General features: G+C 42.2%; 1 protein-coding gene across 1 annotated transcript in view; it reads right to left on the bottom strand.

Annotated features, from left to right (window-relative positions):
* PPP1R42 (protein phosphatase 1 regulatory subunit 42) overlaps nt 1–18426 on the bottom strand; it is a 31186-nt gene that overhangs the window by 7100 nt on the left and 5660 nt on the right. Inside the window, exons 3-4 of the mRNA XM_030885820.2 lie at nt 13046–13180; nt 2791–2953 (exon numbers count right to left, since the gene is read on the bottom strand). Of these exons, the coding sequence (XP_030741680.1) occupies nt 2791–2953; nt 13046–13180 (298 nt within the window). The remainder of the gene's footprint in view (nt 1–2790; nt 2954–13045; nt 13181–18426) is intronic.

Below are 18426 nucleotides of genomic sequence, written 5' to 3'. Positions count from 1 at the left end.
GAAAATGTCACCCAAAGAAAGAAAAACACTTCAAAGGAAGTATTTATGGAATATCCTTTTTTCAGAGAATGAAGCCGCTCGCGCTTGAGTTCATCTTAACTGTCGTCACTGGACGTTCCACAGTTTCTTCCTGGAGCTCTTCTATCCCACGGGCTCTGCATAAGGTAATCTGTCTATGCAGGATGTAACTTTTCCTTTTCCCTTGGAAAGAAATTTACTTTTTACTCTCCAGAATAGCATAGTATTCTGTGTCTAAATGGGTATAAATAAATGCTCTGAATTTGGTGTTTCTAGTTAGGGCAGAGTGATTGATTGGCTGTTTTCCCAGTGCAGTCTTGATGATTAGAGTTTTGCTTGGGGCCATAGACTATACATAGTTATGTACCACAGCTCAAAACTGATCAAAATCAATCATATTCGCCAACATTGTTTTCTTAGACTGTGTACATTTATATTGTTTTCTTTTCCACTGAGATGATGTATTAGCTAGGCCTTCTGAAGAAAAGAAATTCACGAACACTGATGAATGGGAAGTTTGGGGGATGCCATAGAAAACCTCCACCACTCAGTGTGTCTTACTGTGGTGGCTTGTAGGTTGCTGGGATGCCAGAAGCTGCACCACTGGTATTTCAGATCCAGCAGGGTCAGCGTAGTGGAGGTTTCTGCAGAGCTTCCAGACTAAGACAGACTAGAAAGGGAGGACCTGGTGACCTCCTTCTGAAGGTATTTGGCAAGTGGAGACCCTGTGAACATTGTCAGTTATAGTGCTGGAAGATGAGCCCGTTGGGTTGGAAGGATTCAAAGTATGATTTGGGAAGAGCTGCCTCCTCGGCGTCGAGCTGTCCTTAATGACATAGGTGGAGTCAAGTTTTGGGGAATCTCGTTTGCTGATGTGGCACAGGTGTAATGTGAAGAAATAGCTGTCAGCATCCAGTAATAATCAGAATGTAGAACAGATGACACATGAATCTAGGAAAATTAGGAGTCATCAAACATGAAGTAGAATGCATAAAGATTGACCTCCAACGCACTAGTGAGCTGAAACGGACTGCTGGTGGCCCTTTGGAGTCTGTCAGTCATCTAACTCTGCCAGGCACGACCACTTGAAGAGAAATGGCTTCACAGTCATCGTCAAGAACAGTTTACGGCAGATCCTGAAGTACATATGACACCATCAGCTATAGGATAACACACAAACACCTAATAAGGAAGATCCGTTAATATGACTGTTATATCTACCATTAATGCCAAAGATGAAGAAACTGAAGATTTTTGCCAGTGTCTAGAGTCTGAAAATGATCAAACATACAATCAAGGTGCCTTGATAAGGACTGGTGATTGGGATGCAAAAGTTGGACAGAATCAGTAGTTAGAAACGGCGGCTTCGGTGACAGAAAGAGTGTGGAGATCACATGACAGAATTTTGCCAAGGAGCCCCAGTGTTGAAATGATTAGGCACTCAGCTGCTAGCTGAGAGGTCAGCAGTTTGAACCCAGCAGCCACTCCATGGGAGAACATTGTGGCGGTCTGCTTCTGTAAAGATACCAGCCTTGGAAACCCAATGGGCCAGTTTTGCCCCGTCCCCTAGGGTCCATATGAGTCTGAATTGACCTGATAGCAATGGGTTAGTAAGTTTGTTGCAAGCTCTTTGAGATCAGGACTGACTCATTTGAGTTTTTATTTCTTAGATTGCCAAGCATATAGCAAGTGCTTCATGCTTTATAAGGAGTCTTTGGGACAAATGGTCAAGTGCTTGGCTGCTGACCGAAAAGGTGGAGGTTTGACTCCATCTGAGGCAGGAGCTATGCTTCAAAAGAGTCAGATTTGAAAACCCTATGGAGTGCAGTTCTACTTTCAGGGGGTTGCCATGGGTAGGGACTGGCTTGACGGTAACTGCCTTAGTTTGGGGCTTAGTGTTTTGTAGCTAAAGTTACTTTTTTGGGATGGTTTATCTTTTAACCTTGAGTCATATCATCCTTTTAAAGCCAGAGGCTTTTAAACAGCCAGCCCACAGTTTTCTTCTCATGGGGTGCTTTAGAACTGATTCAGATGGAGCTACATTGTTTATGGGCTCAAGGTGGAGGATGTTGTTACTTACCTTCCAGTCAATGAAAGGCTCACAGACACTGTGTGGTATGTGTAGAGTAGAATTGCTCCTTAGTGTGTTCAAGGCTATGTTCTTTCAGAAGCAGGTCACAAAGCCTGTCTTCTGAGGCACCTCTGGGTGGATTCAAACCATGAACCTTCTAATCTAATGAAATTGTAGATCTCCCTCAGGGGCACCAAGTTAAGAATCCTTGGTTTTGGGGAAGTGGTGAGAGTAGCCTCTCTCTCTGGTCCTCTAGGCTCCTCCTCCTAGTTGCTCCCAGATGCCCTGGGTTCAACAGTTCACCTACCAGCTGGGGCATCCACTCAGTTTTGCAAGCAAAGACCACCTTGCTTCTAGAGATTTTTTATTCATTGCTGCTGGGCTCCTTGGTTAGGATACCTGGTCACCCAATCAGCTTTACCTGCTGCTTGTGGGACTTTCTAGACTTACCTGTCCTACCTCAGTGAGTGTATCTAGTCTAAGCCTTCCCAGGCAACACACTGACGGCCCAAGTTGACCAACATTGTAACTGTGTTTTGGTTGTTTTTTTGTTTTTGTTTTTTGGGGGGGTGTTGGCCAAGAAGGGGTGATGGCAGAGGACTTAGAGATAGATCAGATTTATGTCCTCTTCTTGTTGACAAGGAGACTCTCTTCTTTTCCCACTAAAAGAAAGAAAACCCAGGAGATCTGGAAGAACCTACCCCATCTCTTCAGCCACGTTGACCATTGAATCTCCTTGGGTTGTTTCTGGAGAAGCATTTCCATTTGCAAGAGGTCTTTGTATTTCAGAGAAAAAGATTAATTTTGGCTTACCCACCTGTGGGTAGTAAACGGGAACTATGTGATGCACTGTTTCAAAGTTACCTGTAGCATACAAAGAATTGAAAGCATTCTGCTTTGAAATGAGTAACTACATTGTGAAACTGGCATATCACACTTAGAATATCTAAAATATATTTTATGAAATGGAATTAAATAAAGCTAAATAGATCATCAGTAAAACCAACACTAAATTTCTTATTCAAGATAAAATATTGGACTTTCATACTTAAAAACACATACAGCAAAGTTCATAGTCAACTCTCATAGACAAACAGGGTTTACCAACACTGATATAAATAACAATGGCCCTGATGGCTGTTCTGAATCAGTTCATTTTTCCAAAGTGTTTTAACTGTTAGGATGCAGATTAGTCATCTGTCACTTATGGAATATGCTCTCACCTTTATTTTGGCACTTCGCTTCCATATCATTTACCCATCTATAAATCCTCCTGACTTGCTAGCAGTGATTTCCTTTGGGGTAGGGACTGCCTCGTTCACCTTTAATCCCTAGCACATCCTAGCCGAGGCACATCCTGCTTGACACAGTAGAGGGTCAGAGAAAAAAGGAAGACCCTCAGCAAGATGGATTGACACAGTGGCTGCAACAATGGGCTCGTCATAGTGAGACTGGGGCAGGACCTGGGCACATGCAAGATGCTCAACCACTGTTTATTAAATGAATAAACCATTCTATGAACGCTCTGAAAAAAGCAAATGCTAAAAGGTGTGCGTCTATGATGGAATTAGGTGCTTATGCTTTCAAAGTTTAGGTATGTAGTTACATGGCTATGTTTAGGACTAGATGTTTTCTCATAAGATGCTTTAAGTCCGAGGTCAATTTCCCTATGCTTTTCCCCTAATCCCACAGGTAGAGTGCCAAACCAACAAGGCCATCAAAAATATGTGTAAATACGGCAGGGAGTGAGTCCAGGCTGAACCCCCCACAGTGGGGTGAACCAAGAAGGGAACATAACAGATCAGCAACAGGAGCAAAGCAAAGCTACGAAGCCCCTGAGGAGCCCCCAAAATAGACTTTAGACTAGGAGAGGCAGTTCCCAGAACCCCCCATGACCAGTGGGGAAATAGTCATAAAGGTCAGCTCACAGATCTGGAATTTATCTATGCATTTTTTGCTAGTTATTATTAATTTCATATATATATATATTCTTTTTATTTTTATTCAATTTTGGGGTTTTTTTTTGTATTGTCTACATTATTGTTGGTTTGCCTACCTATATAAGAGGGGCATGGGTAACAAGCCCGAGGAGAAAGCAATGGGACCGAAGGTTCCGGGGGGACTTAGGGGGAGGAGGGGGCTGGGGCAGGGAGTGGTGAGCAAACAACACCATAGACAGGGAAACAAGTAGGGAATTAAAATCAACAAGGAGAACACAGAGATCCTGGGGATGTCGGAGCAACAGCAACCTAGCTGAGAGGAATTACTCAGAGGCAGAAGAAGGGCAAACATGATGGTAGGAAAGGAAGAAGGTGAAAGAAACAGGAAAAGATCTAGGAAGCAAAGCTATGGATAAGTGTGCACTTATGTAACTATATTAATTCATAAAAATAGAGGTCTTGGCATGTGTACATATATTTATATGGCAATACACTGAGGAAGTGGACAGACTTTGGTCTTATGCTCAAGACCTCACTCTACAGAAGAACACTTTGTAATAACAGCCTGGCATTCTGTGATGCTCTCCCTCCTGCATGATCACTGAAGACAATATGGGTGCATAAGCAAATGTGGTGAAGAAAGCTGATGGTGCCCTGCTATCAAAAGATATAGCATCTGGGGTCTTAAAGGCTTGAAGGTAAACAAGGGGCCATCTAAGCTGAGAAGCAACAAGCCCATACGGAAGAAGCATATCAGCCTTTGCAACCATGAGGTGTCCATGGGATCAGCTAACAGGCATCAGAAGACTACAAACAAACAAACAAAACATTTTGTTGAGAATGAAGGGGGAGTCAGAATAGGGACCTAAAACCCATCTGTAGACAATGGGACAGTCCCTTAAGGATCTCAAGGAGGGGTTGAGTCAACCAGGCTGAAGTATAGCACCAATGAAACACAATATTCCTTGAGGCTTCTTCACCCCCCACTATCATGACCTACCTTTCACTGTGGGCTAGGTACACAGGTACAGATAAGAACTCAGGACACACAGAATCCAGGTCAGATAAACCCCTCAGGAACAGAAATGGGAGTAACAGTAGCAGGAGGGTAGAGGGAAGGTGGGAGGGGAGTGGGGGGAAGAAACCTCAGGAGAAGACAGCAGTCAGGGTAAGACAAAAACAATAACGTATAAGTTATCAAGGGGTCATGAAGCTGAGGGGGCGTTGTTCAAAAGAGGACCTGATACCAAGGGCTCAAATAGGAAATGTTTAGAAAATAATGATGGCAACATATCTACAAATATGCTTGATACAATTGATGCATGGCTTGTTATAAGAGCTGTAAGAGCCTCCAATAAGATGGTCTTTATAAAATATGTGCAAAGTTTGGAGGTGCCAAAACTATCATCTTCCTAAGACTTTCTAGTCCATTACAATGTATTTGTAAAGAGAGACCTTAAAGGGTTTGCTTTAGGGATTCCAAAGACCGAAATGGTATTTTGTACATTTTAAAAACTGATATAGCTTGAGATTTTCATTTCAGAAACTGCTTGCCTTGGTGCAGGTAACGTGCCACCGGCTGCACACCTTGGAACAGGATCTTGAGCGCCACATACACATCTCCACAAAGGGACTGGTCGGCCTGGGAGGCCCAGATCTGTAACTTTTCCTTACGTGGCGCTGACTAACGCAGCAGGCCGAGGGAGAATAATAATTAGTGTCTTGGTTATCTGGTACTGCCTTCACAGAAACACCAAACCTGGTTGGCTTTAACAAACAAATATTTACCATATATACTCGAGTATTAGCCGACCCGAATATCAGGCAAGGCACCTAATTTTATCACAAAAACTGCATTAAAAATGTGCTGTGAAGCTCGGCTTATACACGAGTATGCAGGGTAGTCTCAGTTTGGGAGGCTGGAAGTCTGAGTTCAGGGCACCTGCTTCGAGGGATGGGCTTCTCTATCTGTGGGCTCTGGGGAAAGTCCTTCTCTCTTCAGTTTCTGCTTCCTGGGAGAGCTCAAGGACCCTGGGGGAGAAGTGGATTGTGCTTTCCGCTGTTAACCTCAAGGTCAGCAGTCCAAAATCACCAGCTGCTCCTGGAGAGAAAGATGAAGCTTTCTACAATCTCATAAACCCACAGGAGCAGCCTTGCTCTGTCCTATAGGGTCACTATGAGTCAGACTCAACTCAATGGCATTGAGTTTGGGGTTTTGTTTGAGGAGGTCATGTAGCTTGCCATCTATCGTCCCTCATCTCTGCTTGTTTAATCTGCTCCTTGTATGTTTTGTAAGAGATTTACTCAAAACACACTTTACATCGCTGTTTCCCAAAGTTGGCTATACCACCTCTTGGGTGAGGCTGGACCAATTCAGGGGGTCTGTGGAAGCAAACACCTACATTTATTCTGGATTTTGGGTTGCAATGTTAATGTTAAGTTCCTCTGCCAGCACCTGGTTATGGCAAGAGGAAAGCACACACGCATCCCCAGCAACAAAGGTTTATTAAGCATAGATTAGGTAAACTTCGGGAGCAAAGCAGGTCCCCTCTTGAATGGAGATGGGTTCCAGGCTAGGGAAAGGATTGTTGGTTTTACTGGAACAGTCAAAGGGGTGGAGATCTTAATTGTCCTTCGTCCATTTGCTTTCTCATTAGTCTGTTCTTGGGGCTCCTGAAGGAGCCCAGGAGATTTAGTGGTTATGTGTTGAGCTGCTAACTGCAAGGTCAGCAGTTCAAAACCACCAGCCGGTTTGCTGGAGACAGATGGGACTTTCTACTCCTTAAAGAGGTACAGTGTCTTAAACTCAAGGGGCAGTTCTATGCTGTGCTATTGGGTCACTATGAATTGGCATAGACTTGGTGGCGCCGAGGTGAGGGGGCATGTCCTGAATATTTCCTAATTAGGTGTAGCTCAGGCAACAGTTCCATGTTGGGATGTTGATTTTGAGTCTCCAAGCGTGCCTTTAAGTCCATTGTTTCTTTAACAGGTGCAAACGTTTTCACTCACGCACTGAGTAATTTATTTATTTTCCTGAAAACGAGACAGTAGGTAAAATAAATGTGGGAACCTATGTTCTACACGAGAGCCCTGGGTTACCAAAAGGCAAGCGGCTCAAAGCTACTACCCGATTTTCGCTTCTTTAAAGATCTGCAGCCTTGGGAACCCTCAGAGGCAGTTCCACTCTGTCCTGTAGGATCGCTGTGAGTCAGAAACAACCTGATGGCAGTGATTTTGCTGTGCCTGCCACAAATCCTGCCTCGTTAACATAACAAAGGCACCCCATTTCCCAGTGGGTGAATAACCTCCGGCATAGAGGTTTGGGGAGGGTAAGAGTCCGTCCATAGCAATGTCCCCCAGCTTTCTTAGTCACATGAGGCCAGTGAACAGAACGTGTCTTAGGTCAGGTGCATCTTAGTCCTCAAGGCGACAGCTTTACTTCTTAACACTTTAAAGAAGGGTGGGGGTTTGTTTGTTTCTGCAGTAGATTTGTCTAATGCAATATGTTCTTTGATATCTGTTTATTTTATTTTTTTGATATCTTGAAAGATGAGGCTGTCTACTCCCGTAAACATTTGCAGGCTCAGAAATCCAAAGGGGAAGTTCAACTCTGCCTATAGGGTCACTGTGAATCAGCATCAACGCGATGGTGGTAGTGAGTTTGAAGGAATTTCTCTAATGCAAGTTGTTGTTTGAGTTCTTGACTGCTGCGCCCACGTGAAATGATTGTGGATTCAAGAAGAATGAAATCTTTGACCACTTCCTCATTACGTGCTTCCAGCTGTCTTCAAGTTCAGCAAGCAGGTTGTATTATCAGCACATGCTCAGGTTGTTAATGGCTCCAAGACAGATGCCTGATGCTTCATATGGCCCATTTCTTGGATTAGTTGTTCAACATACAGATTGGATAAGTAAAGTGAATACAACTCTGTATTCACATTCCTGTTAAAATGTCAACTTTTTTTCACAATATAGTTTTCCCCCTAGGTCTTTTTCTTTTACAGAAACTATTTGGCTACCTATGACATTTTTACACATATGAAGATTTTCTGAACTTCCCACCAAACAAAAAGTGAGTTTCTAAGAAAGCCTCATCAAGCAAACCCGTGGGCAGTAAACATCAGTGGATTTTTAGGGCAAACTCACATGTGTGAGAGCAGAACTGTGCTCCACGGAGATGTCAGTGGCTGGCAGTTTGCATTAGATTGCCAGGCCTTTCTTCTCAGGCACCTTTGGGTGAACTCACATCGTTGCCAACCTCTCTATTAGTAGTCAAATGCTTCAACTGTTTGTACTGTTGTTAGGTGTCAGTAAGTCGTTTCTGACCCCTTGTGATCTTGTGACAACAGAAGGAAACACAGCCTGGTCCTGCACCCTACTCACAAGTTGAGTTAGTTATTTGTGCCAGCCTGGCCGATAATCACATGTGGGGCTAATTGAAAGGCGGAGGGATAAATGGGTGGTGAGCCTCACCTTTCTAGTTCTCGGGTCTCTTGTTTTGTGATGGTTGCGCCGGGGTGCAGCTGCCTTACCAGTTCCCTGCTTCAGCTTGCAAGATTGACTTCCTACAAGACATCCCCAAGGAGAAGCTACATGGACCTATCCCGATGCAGCCCTGGGTGCTGGAGCAGCCGTGTGGAGACCCCTGCTAGTGCTGAGATGCTTGTTCGTTCACTGACTCAGCTTTCCTCCTGCAGTCGGCATCATTGCCTCTGTTTTGTGAGGTGGAGGACTTTGTGGACTGGTGTTGGGTTAATGGGTTAATGTTGGACTTGTGGGCTTGGGCAGCATTGGGTTGGGATGTTTTCGTGATGCACCTTTTCTTTACATAAAACTCTTATACATGAGTCGCTGTGGATTTGTTTCTCCAAAGTACCTAGACTAATACACAAGTGTTCCTATGCTTGAGTCCATTGTTAAAGCCACAATGTCAGTCTGTCTCCTTGAGGGACTTTCTCTTTTCGGCTGCCCCTCCAACTTTACTAAATATGATGTTTTCTCCAGGGACTGGTCTCTCTTGCCAGCATATCCAAAGTATATTAAATGAAGTGTGGTAGTTATACAATCTGTTGTCAATTTGAGAGGATGATGAGTGAAGGGAAGGGATGCAGGTTAGCCTGTCAATCAGGTCACAGCTTGATGACCTCATTTGGAGGCACTATGGAGATAAATAACTCTTTGGAGGCAAGACACATGCTTACTCCCTATGAGACATTTCTGAGAAGAAGCCACATGGAGCTACCCTGATGCAGCCAGAGCCCTGGGAGCTGCAGGGGCCATGTGGAGACCCCTGACAGCATTCAGATGCTTACACCGCCACTGGATCCACAAGACTTCCCACCCACTGGCCTTTGATCTCCCTGCATTCAGTGTCATTGCACGTGTTTCACGTGAGTCTGAAGAGGATGTTATAGATTGATATCGGACATATGGGCTAATATCGGACTTAAGAACTTGATCTGGACCAGGCTGGGATGTTTTCTCAATATTCAATTGCTCTTGGCTATAAAGCTCTTTTGTATACACATGTGAGTGTCTATGGATTTGTTTCTCTAGTCTACCCAAATTAACACACAAAGTCTCACCATCATTGCCTCTAAGGAGAACTCTGGTCATACTTCTTCCAACACAGGCCAGTTTGTCCTTTTAGCAGTCCATGGTACTTTCAATATTCTTCTCCAGTATCACAATTCAAATGCATCAATGCTTGTTTGGTCTTCTTTATTCATTGTCCAACTTTCACATGCATATGAGACAATGGAAATTCTCATGGCTTGGGTCAGGTGCACCTTAGTCCTCAAAGTAACATACTTGCTTTTCAGTACTCTAAAGAGGTCTTGTGCAGCAAGTTTACCTAATGCAACTCATCTTTTGATGAGCACTGACCGTGGACGCAAGCTGCTTCCATGAGCACTGACCATGGATGCAAGCAAGATAAAATTCTTGACAACTTCAACCTTTTCTCTATTTATCATGATGTTAGCTTGGCTCATTTGTACTATGGACCATATTTATGGCCCTGTACATGTACCATTATTACCTATTAGTCCATTTGTACTATATCCTTATAATCCACCATAGTTCCACCAGTCAGCACTAAACTAGTGCCTAGAAGCCAAAACTATAGCTTTGTGAAGTTCTAATAGGTACTTCATCTTTTTAAAACTCGGCTTTCTCCCTTGCAAAATGGATATACTAATTATCCCCCTTCCTGCATTAGCTGTAAGAATTAAATAAAATCATGTATGTAAATATCTGAAATGTTTGCCAGAGGAAATGCTAGCTCTCATTTCTTCTCTCATCCTCGCCCTGTTGCCTCCTAGACCCAAGTGCTTCCTTTTAAAGTCATTAGTAATTAGTGTGATAGCAGTTACAACAAACCAAGCCCAAACTAAGCTCACTGCCATGGCGTTGATTCTGATTTATAGTGACACTACAGGTCAGGGTAGAGCCGCCCCTGCAGGTTTTCAGGACTGTGACTCTTTCTGGGGGTAGTAAGCCTAGTCTGTCTTTCTCCTGCAGCTATACTAAGGAGTGATACACTTCTGAACTACATCATGTTCTTGATGGCTTTAAAGATGTGTGAATCCTTAAATGTAATGATGGTTTGAATCTTGAACTGAGGGTCAAACTAGAATAAAAAAGAATTTAATTGAGAAAGTTAAATGACACTGTAATTTTAAAATTCGAAACTATAAAGTACCAATTAATTATTTTGTTGAGTTGCAGTTGAGAAGTTAAAAAATTAATTCATTAATCTAATTGCCCTGAGTTAGGAAGAATATTTGTAATTTTTTCAGATGAAGGAGGTTACTTTAGGAATAGGTCCAAGTTTTCAGGAGGACTGTCGAATTCTTCAAGTATTCAGATGTTGATAAGGTGCTCTGGGCTCTTTGGTATAGTACTAAAAATATTTAAAATAGTGGAATCCTTTCCCTGGGGCAGGTTCTTCCCTTCAGAGATGAGGATAAACAGAAAAAGAGAAAAACTTCCTTCTATTTTACAAGCTTCAGACCGTATGAAAGGGATGTTGCCAACACAGACTCATGTATGCGTATATTGTCAGATAAGACATTCCCATTATACTAAAAGGTTCTTCAGAGTTCAGATTCCATGGTCATGTGGCAAAATTATCAGTGTTCAGGCCTTTCCATGTCTGCTGCTCCTCACTTCAGCCTCCCTGTCTTGAAGTGACCCAGATCTGGAGATGTGCCAGGCCCACATACCTCACTACACTGTTTTAGTTTCACTTTCCCTATTCCCTTTGCCCAACACCATTCAAACACTACCATGGAAGGCAAGAAGGGGCTCATTCCAACTATACACCACAAGCCAAACCCACTGCCATTGAGACGATTCCAACTCACAGCAATGCGATAGGGCAGGGTAGAACAGCCCCATAGGACTTCTAAGACTATAGTCTTCATGGAAGAAGACTGCCACATCTTTCTCCCACAGAACCGTTGGATTTGCAGCCAAGAGCTTCAGTCTCTGTGCCACCAGGGCTTCTTTGTAGACCATGAAATCTGTGAAGAGTCCATTTCCAGGACGCTCCCCAATATAATACAGCTAATTACTTAGTTCCACTGAGTAGCATTAGTTAGGCAAGTATGGTTGGTGTGTTTTTTGTGGTAGCCTCCTCAGATATAATCAAAGTATTCTGGTGTTGGGGTATGTTCATGAGAAAGGGACAGGCCCCCCAAGATCCACCTGTAGGCAACTGGACACCCCCTTACGGAAGGGTCACGGAGAGGAGATGAGTCAGTCAGGGCGCAGTGTAGCAACGATGAAACATACAACTTTCCTCTAGTTCCTAAATGCTTCCCCTCCCCACCCCCACCTCCACTATCATGATCCCAATTCTTCCTTACAAATCTGGCACAGATGGGAACTGGAAACACAGGAAATCGGGACAGATGATCCCTTCAGGACCAGTGCTGAGAGTGGTGATACCAGGAGGGTGAAGGGAAGGTGGAGTAGAAAGGGGGAACCAATTACAAGGATCTACATATAACCTCCTCCCTGGGGGATGGACAACAGAAAAGTAGGTGAAGGGAGATGTCAGACAGTGTAAGATATGACAAAATAATAATAATTTATAAATTATCAAGGGTTCATGAGGGAGCGGGGAGTGGGGAGGAAGGGGGAATAATGAACTGATACCAAGGGCTCAAGTAGAAAGCAAATGTCTTGAGAATGATGATGGCAACAAATGTACAAATGTGCTTGACACAATGGATGTATGCATGGATTGTGATAAGAGTTGTATGAGCCCCAATAAAATGATTTAAAAAAAAGGGGGACAGGCCACAGAATGTTTGGATGTGGTTGTGGTACATTTTCATTTTTATACTGAAGATGTAATTTTGGCGGGGTACTCTTTCTAAACATAAATATGCAACTTAGATTTCACAGCTTACATTATTAATATTATGTACTTTTGCTGTATCTGGGAGCCCTGGTGACGTAGGGGTTACACACTGGGCTGCGATCCACAAGGTCTGCCATTCAAAACCACCAGCTGCCCTTCAGGAGAAAGACAGGGAGTTCTAGCCCTGTCAACAGTTACAGTCTTGGAAACTCCCTTGGGACAGTTTTACCTTGTCCTATAGGGTCACTATGCGTCGGCATCGATTGGATGGCAGTGAGTCTGGTTTCTGAGTTTTGCCAGATCTAAAGCTAACATTTTCTCTCCATTCTCCTGGTTCTATTGCTATGAATTAGGTCCAACCGAACGGCAGCGAGTTTGGTTTGGATTCTTTAATACTTAAGACGCGTGCTTGACAGAGTCCTACCCAACATAAATGAAACCAAGCTTGTATTGATAGCAACAACCACTTATACATAAGAACATTAAAGCAAAATTTCTAAGGAATTATGCTTATCTTTATGGAAACTTAAGTAATTAAGTAACTAAGAAAAACAAAAACTAAAAGACAGCAAAAATTATTTCTTGGCATGTTAGATGTTGGAGAGAATGCTCCCTTTTCCTAGTAGAGTTGGTTAGCATGCTTACTTAGGGATAAGCTGTTGCCTGCATCCTCACGTTTCATGTTCTTTTTTTTGCTGATTCTCTTGGCATCTTTGGATGCTTTCCAGTTCATTAGAAATTGCCTTTCCATTTTCTTAATTTCTTTTCCATCAAGAAACTCTAGAAAGATACACAGATATTAAGACTGTATTCATGAGAACAACAACAAAAAACCCAGTAAAAATAGTGCTGCTTGCTTTTAAAGGAATTTATTATGATTCCAAGAACCAGTTATTTATAATTATAGGTTTTTCAGTATTATTCAATAAAAACCAATTAGTAATCATTTAAAAATAATACATATAGCATAGATATCTAGATAGGATTATACAGTTTTACATGCCACTGTTTTAGGGCACCTGAACTCCAGTTACACTATGTGCTGAAATATATTTTTCTAAATATCTCATTTAAACAATGTATGCATTTTTATTTTAAAAAGAATAGCATTCATCATAAATGACTAAAATATGATTAAAAAGAAGAGGAGCTAGAAGCTCTGTAATTGCTGTCCACACCCCGCCTTGCTCCATTGCCCCAGACTAGTGCAGAGTCTTCCTGGAGGGTCATGTGTGAGCTACAGTACTTTAAAATCAAAACGTTATCATACGCAGCAAAACAAAGTCATCTAACCTGCTGATTTAAGTAACACTGTGATTATTTTATGGAATAGGAAGTTTTGCATATGAGTACATTTTACAAATAATATGAGACAAAAAATGGTCTTGTATGATAATGGAATTTTTCCATGCACTTTTTGAAGCTCCCTCGTATACAACATGGTAATTTTAAAACATATAATCTAATGCATGCACATTATTATATCCTGGGACCTAAGATAGAATAGGAGACCTAGATAACAGGCCAATTAGGTCTACAAAGCAAACTTTCAGATGGACTCACATTTTGTTCCTTCAAAAAAGTTTAGAGAATTGAGCTTTTCATGATAGGAGGTGGTTGGGTGGCGCAATGGTTTGCACTTGCCTACTAACCTAAAGGTTGGCAGATCAGACTCCTGCTAGTTTTGTGGAAGAGAGGCTGGTGAGCTGCTTTGTAAGCTGTTGTTAGTTGCCATGGAATTGACTCTAACATAGTAACTGTGTTAGTCTGGGTTGACTAGAGAAACAAATCCAGAGACACTCATGTGAGCTTTATATAAAAGAGCAATTGTATATAGAGAAAACACCCAGCCCAGTCCAGATCAAGTCCGTAAGTCTGATATTGGTCATATGTCCGGTATCAGTCTATAAATTCCTCTTCAGGATCACGCAATGCATGCAATGGAAGATCACCGGCTTGTTGTGGAAAGTCTTGTGGTTCCAGTGGCGGTGGAAGCTCTCGTCTCAGCTCTAGTGTGGGGCTCCACGTGGCTCCTCCAGCTTCAGGGCTCTGGCTGGGATCAGCATGGCTCCATGTGTCATGTCAGCAGGAAGCAGAGAGTGTGTGTCCCACCTCCAGGGCGAAGACAAGTTCCCAGAACCCTCAGCAGAAGGCCAGGCTCACACAGAGGCCTCTTTGGCTATGATCTGTTTGACAAGCTAGACTCCAGCCCTTCACACGTTGACAGGAGATTATGTCACTGCCGCAGTAACCCTTTGTGGACAGAGTGGAGCTGCTTCATAGGGTTTTCAAGGTGTCATCTGTTGGAAGCAGATCACCAGGCATGTCTGACAAGAGACACCTCTGGGTGGGTCTGAACCACCAACAGTTGTACCACCAACCAAAAATAATAATTGGAAACTAATGATAGCACATCTTAATAATCTTTTGTTTTCTCTTTCTGAGTGTATGTGTGTATTATAAAATTGGAGTTCTCTATTTATACAGTTTTATATCCCCCATTTTCAGCATTTCCCCATATTGTACTTTGAATACAAGTGGTAATGGTTGGCAGTGTTACATATTATATTACCATAAAATATTGAATTATTCCTGGTTATAGGGCACGTTTATTACCTTTTTAATTATATGAATGCAGATGGCCCTCATTTAATAAAAAGGCTATCTTTCCTAGCAAACTTTGCAGTATAACAATTAAAAAAATTCAATAGTTTTTCTCATCATCCATTTACTGTCTTCCCCTGTATCTCAGAACATAAACACAGCCCAAAAAACCAAACTCACTGCCATCTAAGACTGAAAGTAATCATAATAATAATAATAATAATAATAATAATAATAATGAAACCCCACTGCTGTCAAGTTAATTCCAACCCATAGTGACCCTGTATGACGCCATACAGGGCAGAGTAGAACTGCCCCCTTGGGGCATCATCTTTCTCCTTAGGAGCAGCTGGTGTGTTCAAACTCCTAACCTGGTGCTTAGCAGTTCAGTGCATAACCCACTAAGATACCAGGCTGCCTGCCTTCAGTGAAGGTATTATCTCCTGGACAGCCTAACCCATTGAATTTCCTGCTGACCTTGAAAGTATTAACACCACCACTTAAGTAAGACCTGTAATACAGTGTTACACCCAAAGTATAAAATAATGAAACTAGAATGATAAATTAGAAGTATAATATAAGCTCTTGTAGTTACAGTTATCTCCCTAGCTTGCCTCCTGTTTTTTTTTAGCAGTCTCCAAAGTATAATTTTAAACATCAGGTAAATGTTTTATTCTCATCAAGCGTCTTAGTACTTACAACTTTACGTTAAAGGTAATTCTTTGTTTCATTTTCCCCAACCACTTGTATATACTGTCATCTTTCCAAATTTGTTTGTATTAATAATTGTGTAAGTAATTAACATATGTCTGGATGGGATTTGGGCAATTAATTCATACTTTTTAAACATCTTGTATAAAGAAAAAAAGAATAAAAATTCTGTCTTTACCTACCAAGGTCCAGTCTTCCTCAAGTAAGTGTCCGTGAGAGTGCTGAGGAAGGACTTAGAGACCTGAGGCTAGGTTAACATGACTCCGTGGAGTTGTTAGCAGCTGACCTTTCGGGAGTTGGTAAGGCATTGAATGTGGCATCCTGTGGCAGTGGTTCAGGAGGGCAAGCCTGGGAAGGGGCACCAGATCAGAGACCCATGAAATTTACAGCCTTGCTCCCAACACAAAATTTGCTTCTACTGATGCTCCACAAGCCTAACTTGTGAATTGTTGCAGTTTTCACTCATGAGAGCCCGCGTGTTACCGGCTGAAACAGTGCCATCGGGTTTCCTGGGCTACACTTTTTCAGAAAACAGCTTTCCAGGCCTTTCTTCTGACATACATAGAAAAAAGACTAGAAATGTTCATGGATTTATGATGAGATTGTGGGGCGTATTTATTCTTTTTATACTTCTTGTATTTTCTCTAAATATTTTATTAATAAAATGTTATTAGAATTTACTTTTTAAAATATATTCTATTTATTGAGAAAACAAAGTGCTTCCTCTCACATTTCTTATACTGTCAACTACAGTACTAGATTAAGAGAAATGTTTCTAGAGCCCTGGAAGGTTCTCAGTGATCAGACATGAATTGTATTCTTTTGGCTTACCAAGAGCCCTAAGAGTTGCCTGCAAACCACCAGCCACTCTGTAGGAGAAAGATGAGACTGTTTGCTCCCCCAAAGATTTATAGTCTCTGAAACCCTCCTGCAGGGTTGCTGTGAGCCAGAGTAGAATTGATGGCAATGGTTTGGGTTTGCGTACTAAGAAAATAGTCTGATACAATCGTGTATGCTGGACAATAGAGCAGGGGCTAGGGAGTTGGGAAGAGCAAAGCAGAATCACCAGAGGAGCTTTTAAAAATAAATATACATGACTGCTCTCCCTGTGTACCCTGCTCCCTGCCACTGGCCACGGATGAGCCAAGAGCAGCCGTCTAGTAATTATTCTATAAAAAATGATTTGGATTATACTGATCTGCCCTTTCTCCACAGAGAACCTCTATACTAGCATTATGATTAATCAAGCTCTGAACTTTTAAGTGATTCTGAAATATATATATATATATAATAAATCATGTTATTGGAGGCTCTTACAGCTCTTATAACAATCCATACATCAATTGTGTTAATCACATTTGCACATATGTTGGCATCATCATTTTCAAAACATTTTCTTTCTACTTGGTATCAGCTCCTCTTTTTCCCCTCCTTCCCCCACCCCTACCACCCTCGTGAACCCTTGATAAATGATAAATTATTATTATTTTCATATCTTACACCTTTCACTGTCTCCCCTCACCCACGTTTCTGTTGTTCATCCCCCTCTGGGCCCAAGTGGGGGTGGGGTTAAACATCAATCATTGCGATTGGTTCCCCCTTTGAAATATATTTTTACATCCAAAGACAGCATGCCACAGAATTTCTATACAGGAAACCCTTTCACTAGTCTGAGGCTGAGTAATCTGGGGACTATAGAAGTGCTTTTGCCCATTTCCCCCAGATGAGGCATGCTCAGAGATGTTATTTGTAAGGATTTCACTAAGGTATTTGTCACCCTGCTGCTCCCCTCTCCAATGAGAGGGACTTCTGGGTGTTCTTAAGGTGTACCATTTGGGAAGTATCAGCATTATGCTTTCCTTATCTCGTGCTACTATAGCAGAAATACCACAACAGAATGGATTTAACAAATTAATGTTTTGCTGTTGAGAGGACTGACTGAATGTCTGAATTTAGGGCCCTGGCGCTCAAGAAGGAGCCATAGTGTTTTAGTAGTTATGCATAGAGCTACAATCTCAAGGTCAGCCAGTCAAAACCACTAGCTGCTCCATAGGAGAACGACGGGCTTTCCACTCCCATTGAAGAGTTACAGTCTTGAAAGCGTATAGGGCAGTCTGCCCTGCCCTATGGGGTGCTAGGACTCCATAGCAGAAAGTGTTTTGGGTTTGACAACAAAGTAAGGCATTCTCTCTCTCTCTCTCCTCTGAGGGATGATTCTGAGGGACGTTTCTTATCTCTTCTAAGCTTCTGCTCCTGGGCAATCACCTTTCTGAATCTCTGCTTATGAGCTTGCTTGTTTTGCATCTCAAAAGAGATTGATGCAAGTCCACCCTATACTAACCCTACCTTATTAACATAACAACCCATTCCTTCCATGGAATTATAACCACAGGTTAGGATTTACAACCCATATTTTGGGAAAGTATAATTTAATTAATAACACTCCACTCTTCTTGTTGGGTACCATCAAGTCAGTTCCGACCCATAGGTATGCACAACAGAATGAAATGTCACCCTGTCCTGTGCCCCTGTACTTTACAAAACATGCCGATAGCCTTCTTCTCTAGGGACTGGTCTCTCCTGATAACATATCCAAAATTAAGTGAGACAAAATCTTGCCTTCCCTGCTTCTAAGAAGCATTCTGACTCTACTTGTGTTAGACAGGGTTCTCTAGAGAGACAAAACCAGATTGCTGATAATTTTATATATC

The sequence above is a fragment of the Echinops telfairi genome, unplaced genomic scaffold (genome assembly GCF_000313985.2).
Source record: "Echinops telfairi isolate 266 unplaced genomic scaffold, ASM31398v2 ScPeMD7_1;HRSCAF=3_0, whole genome shotgun sequence".
NCBI lineage: Eukaryota > Metazoa > Chordata > Mammalia > Afrosoricida > Tenrecidae > Echinops > Echinops telfairi.
This window is presented reverse-complemented; position numbering and strand designations above follow the sequence as displayed.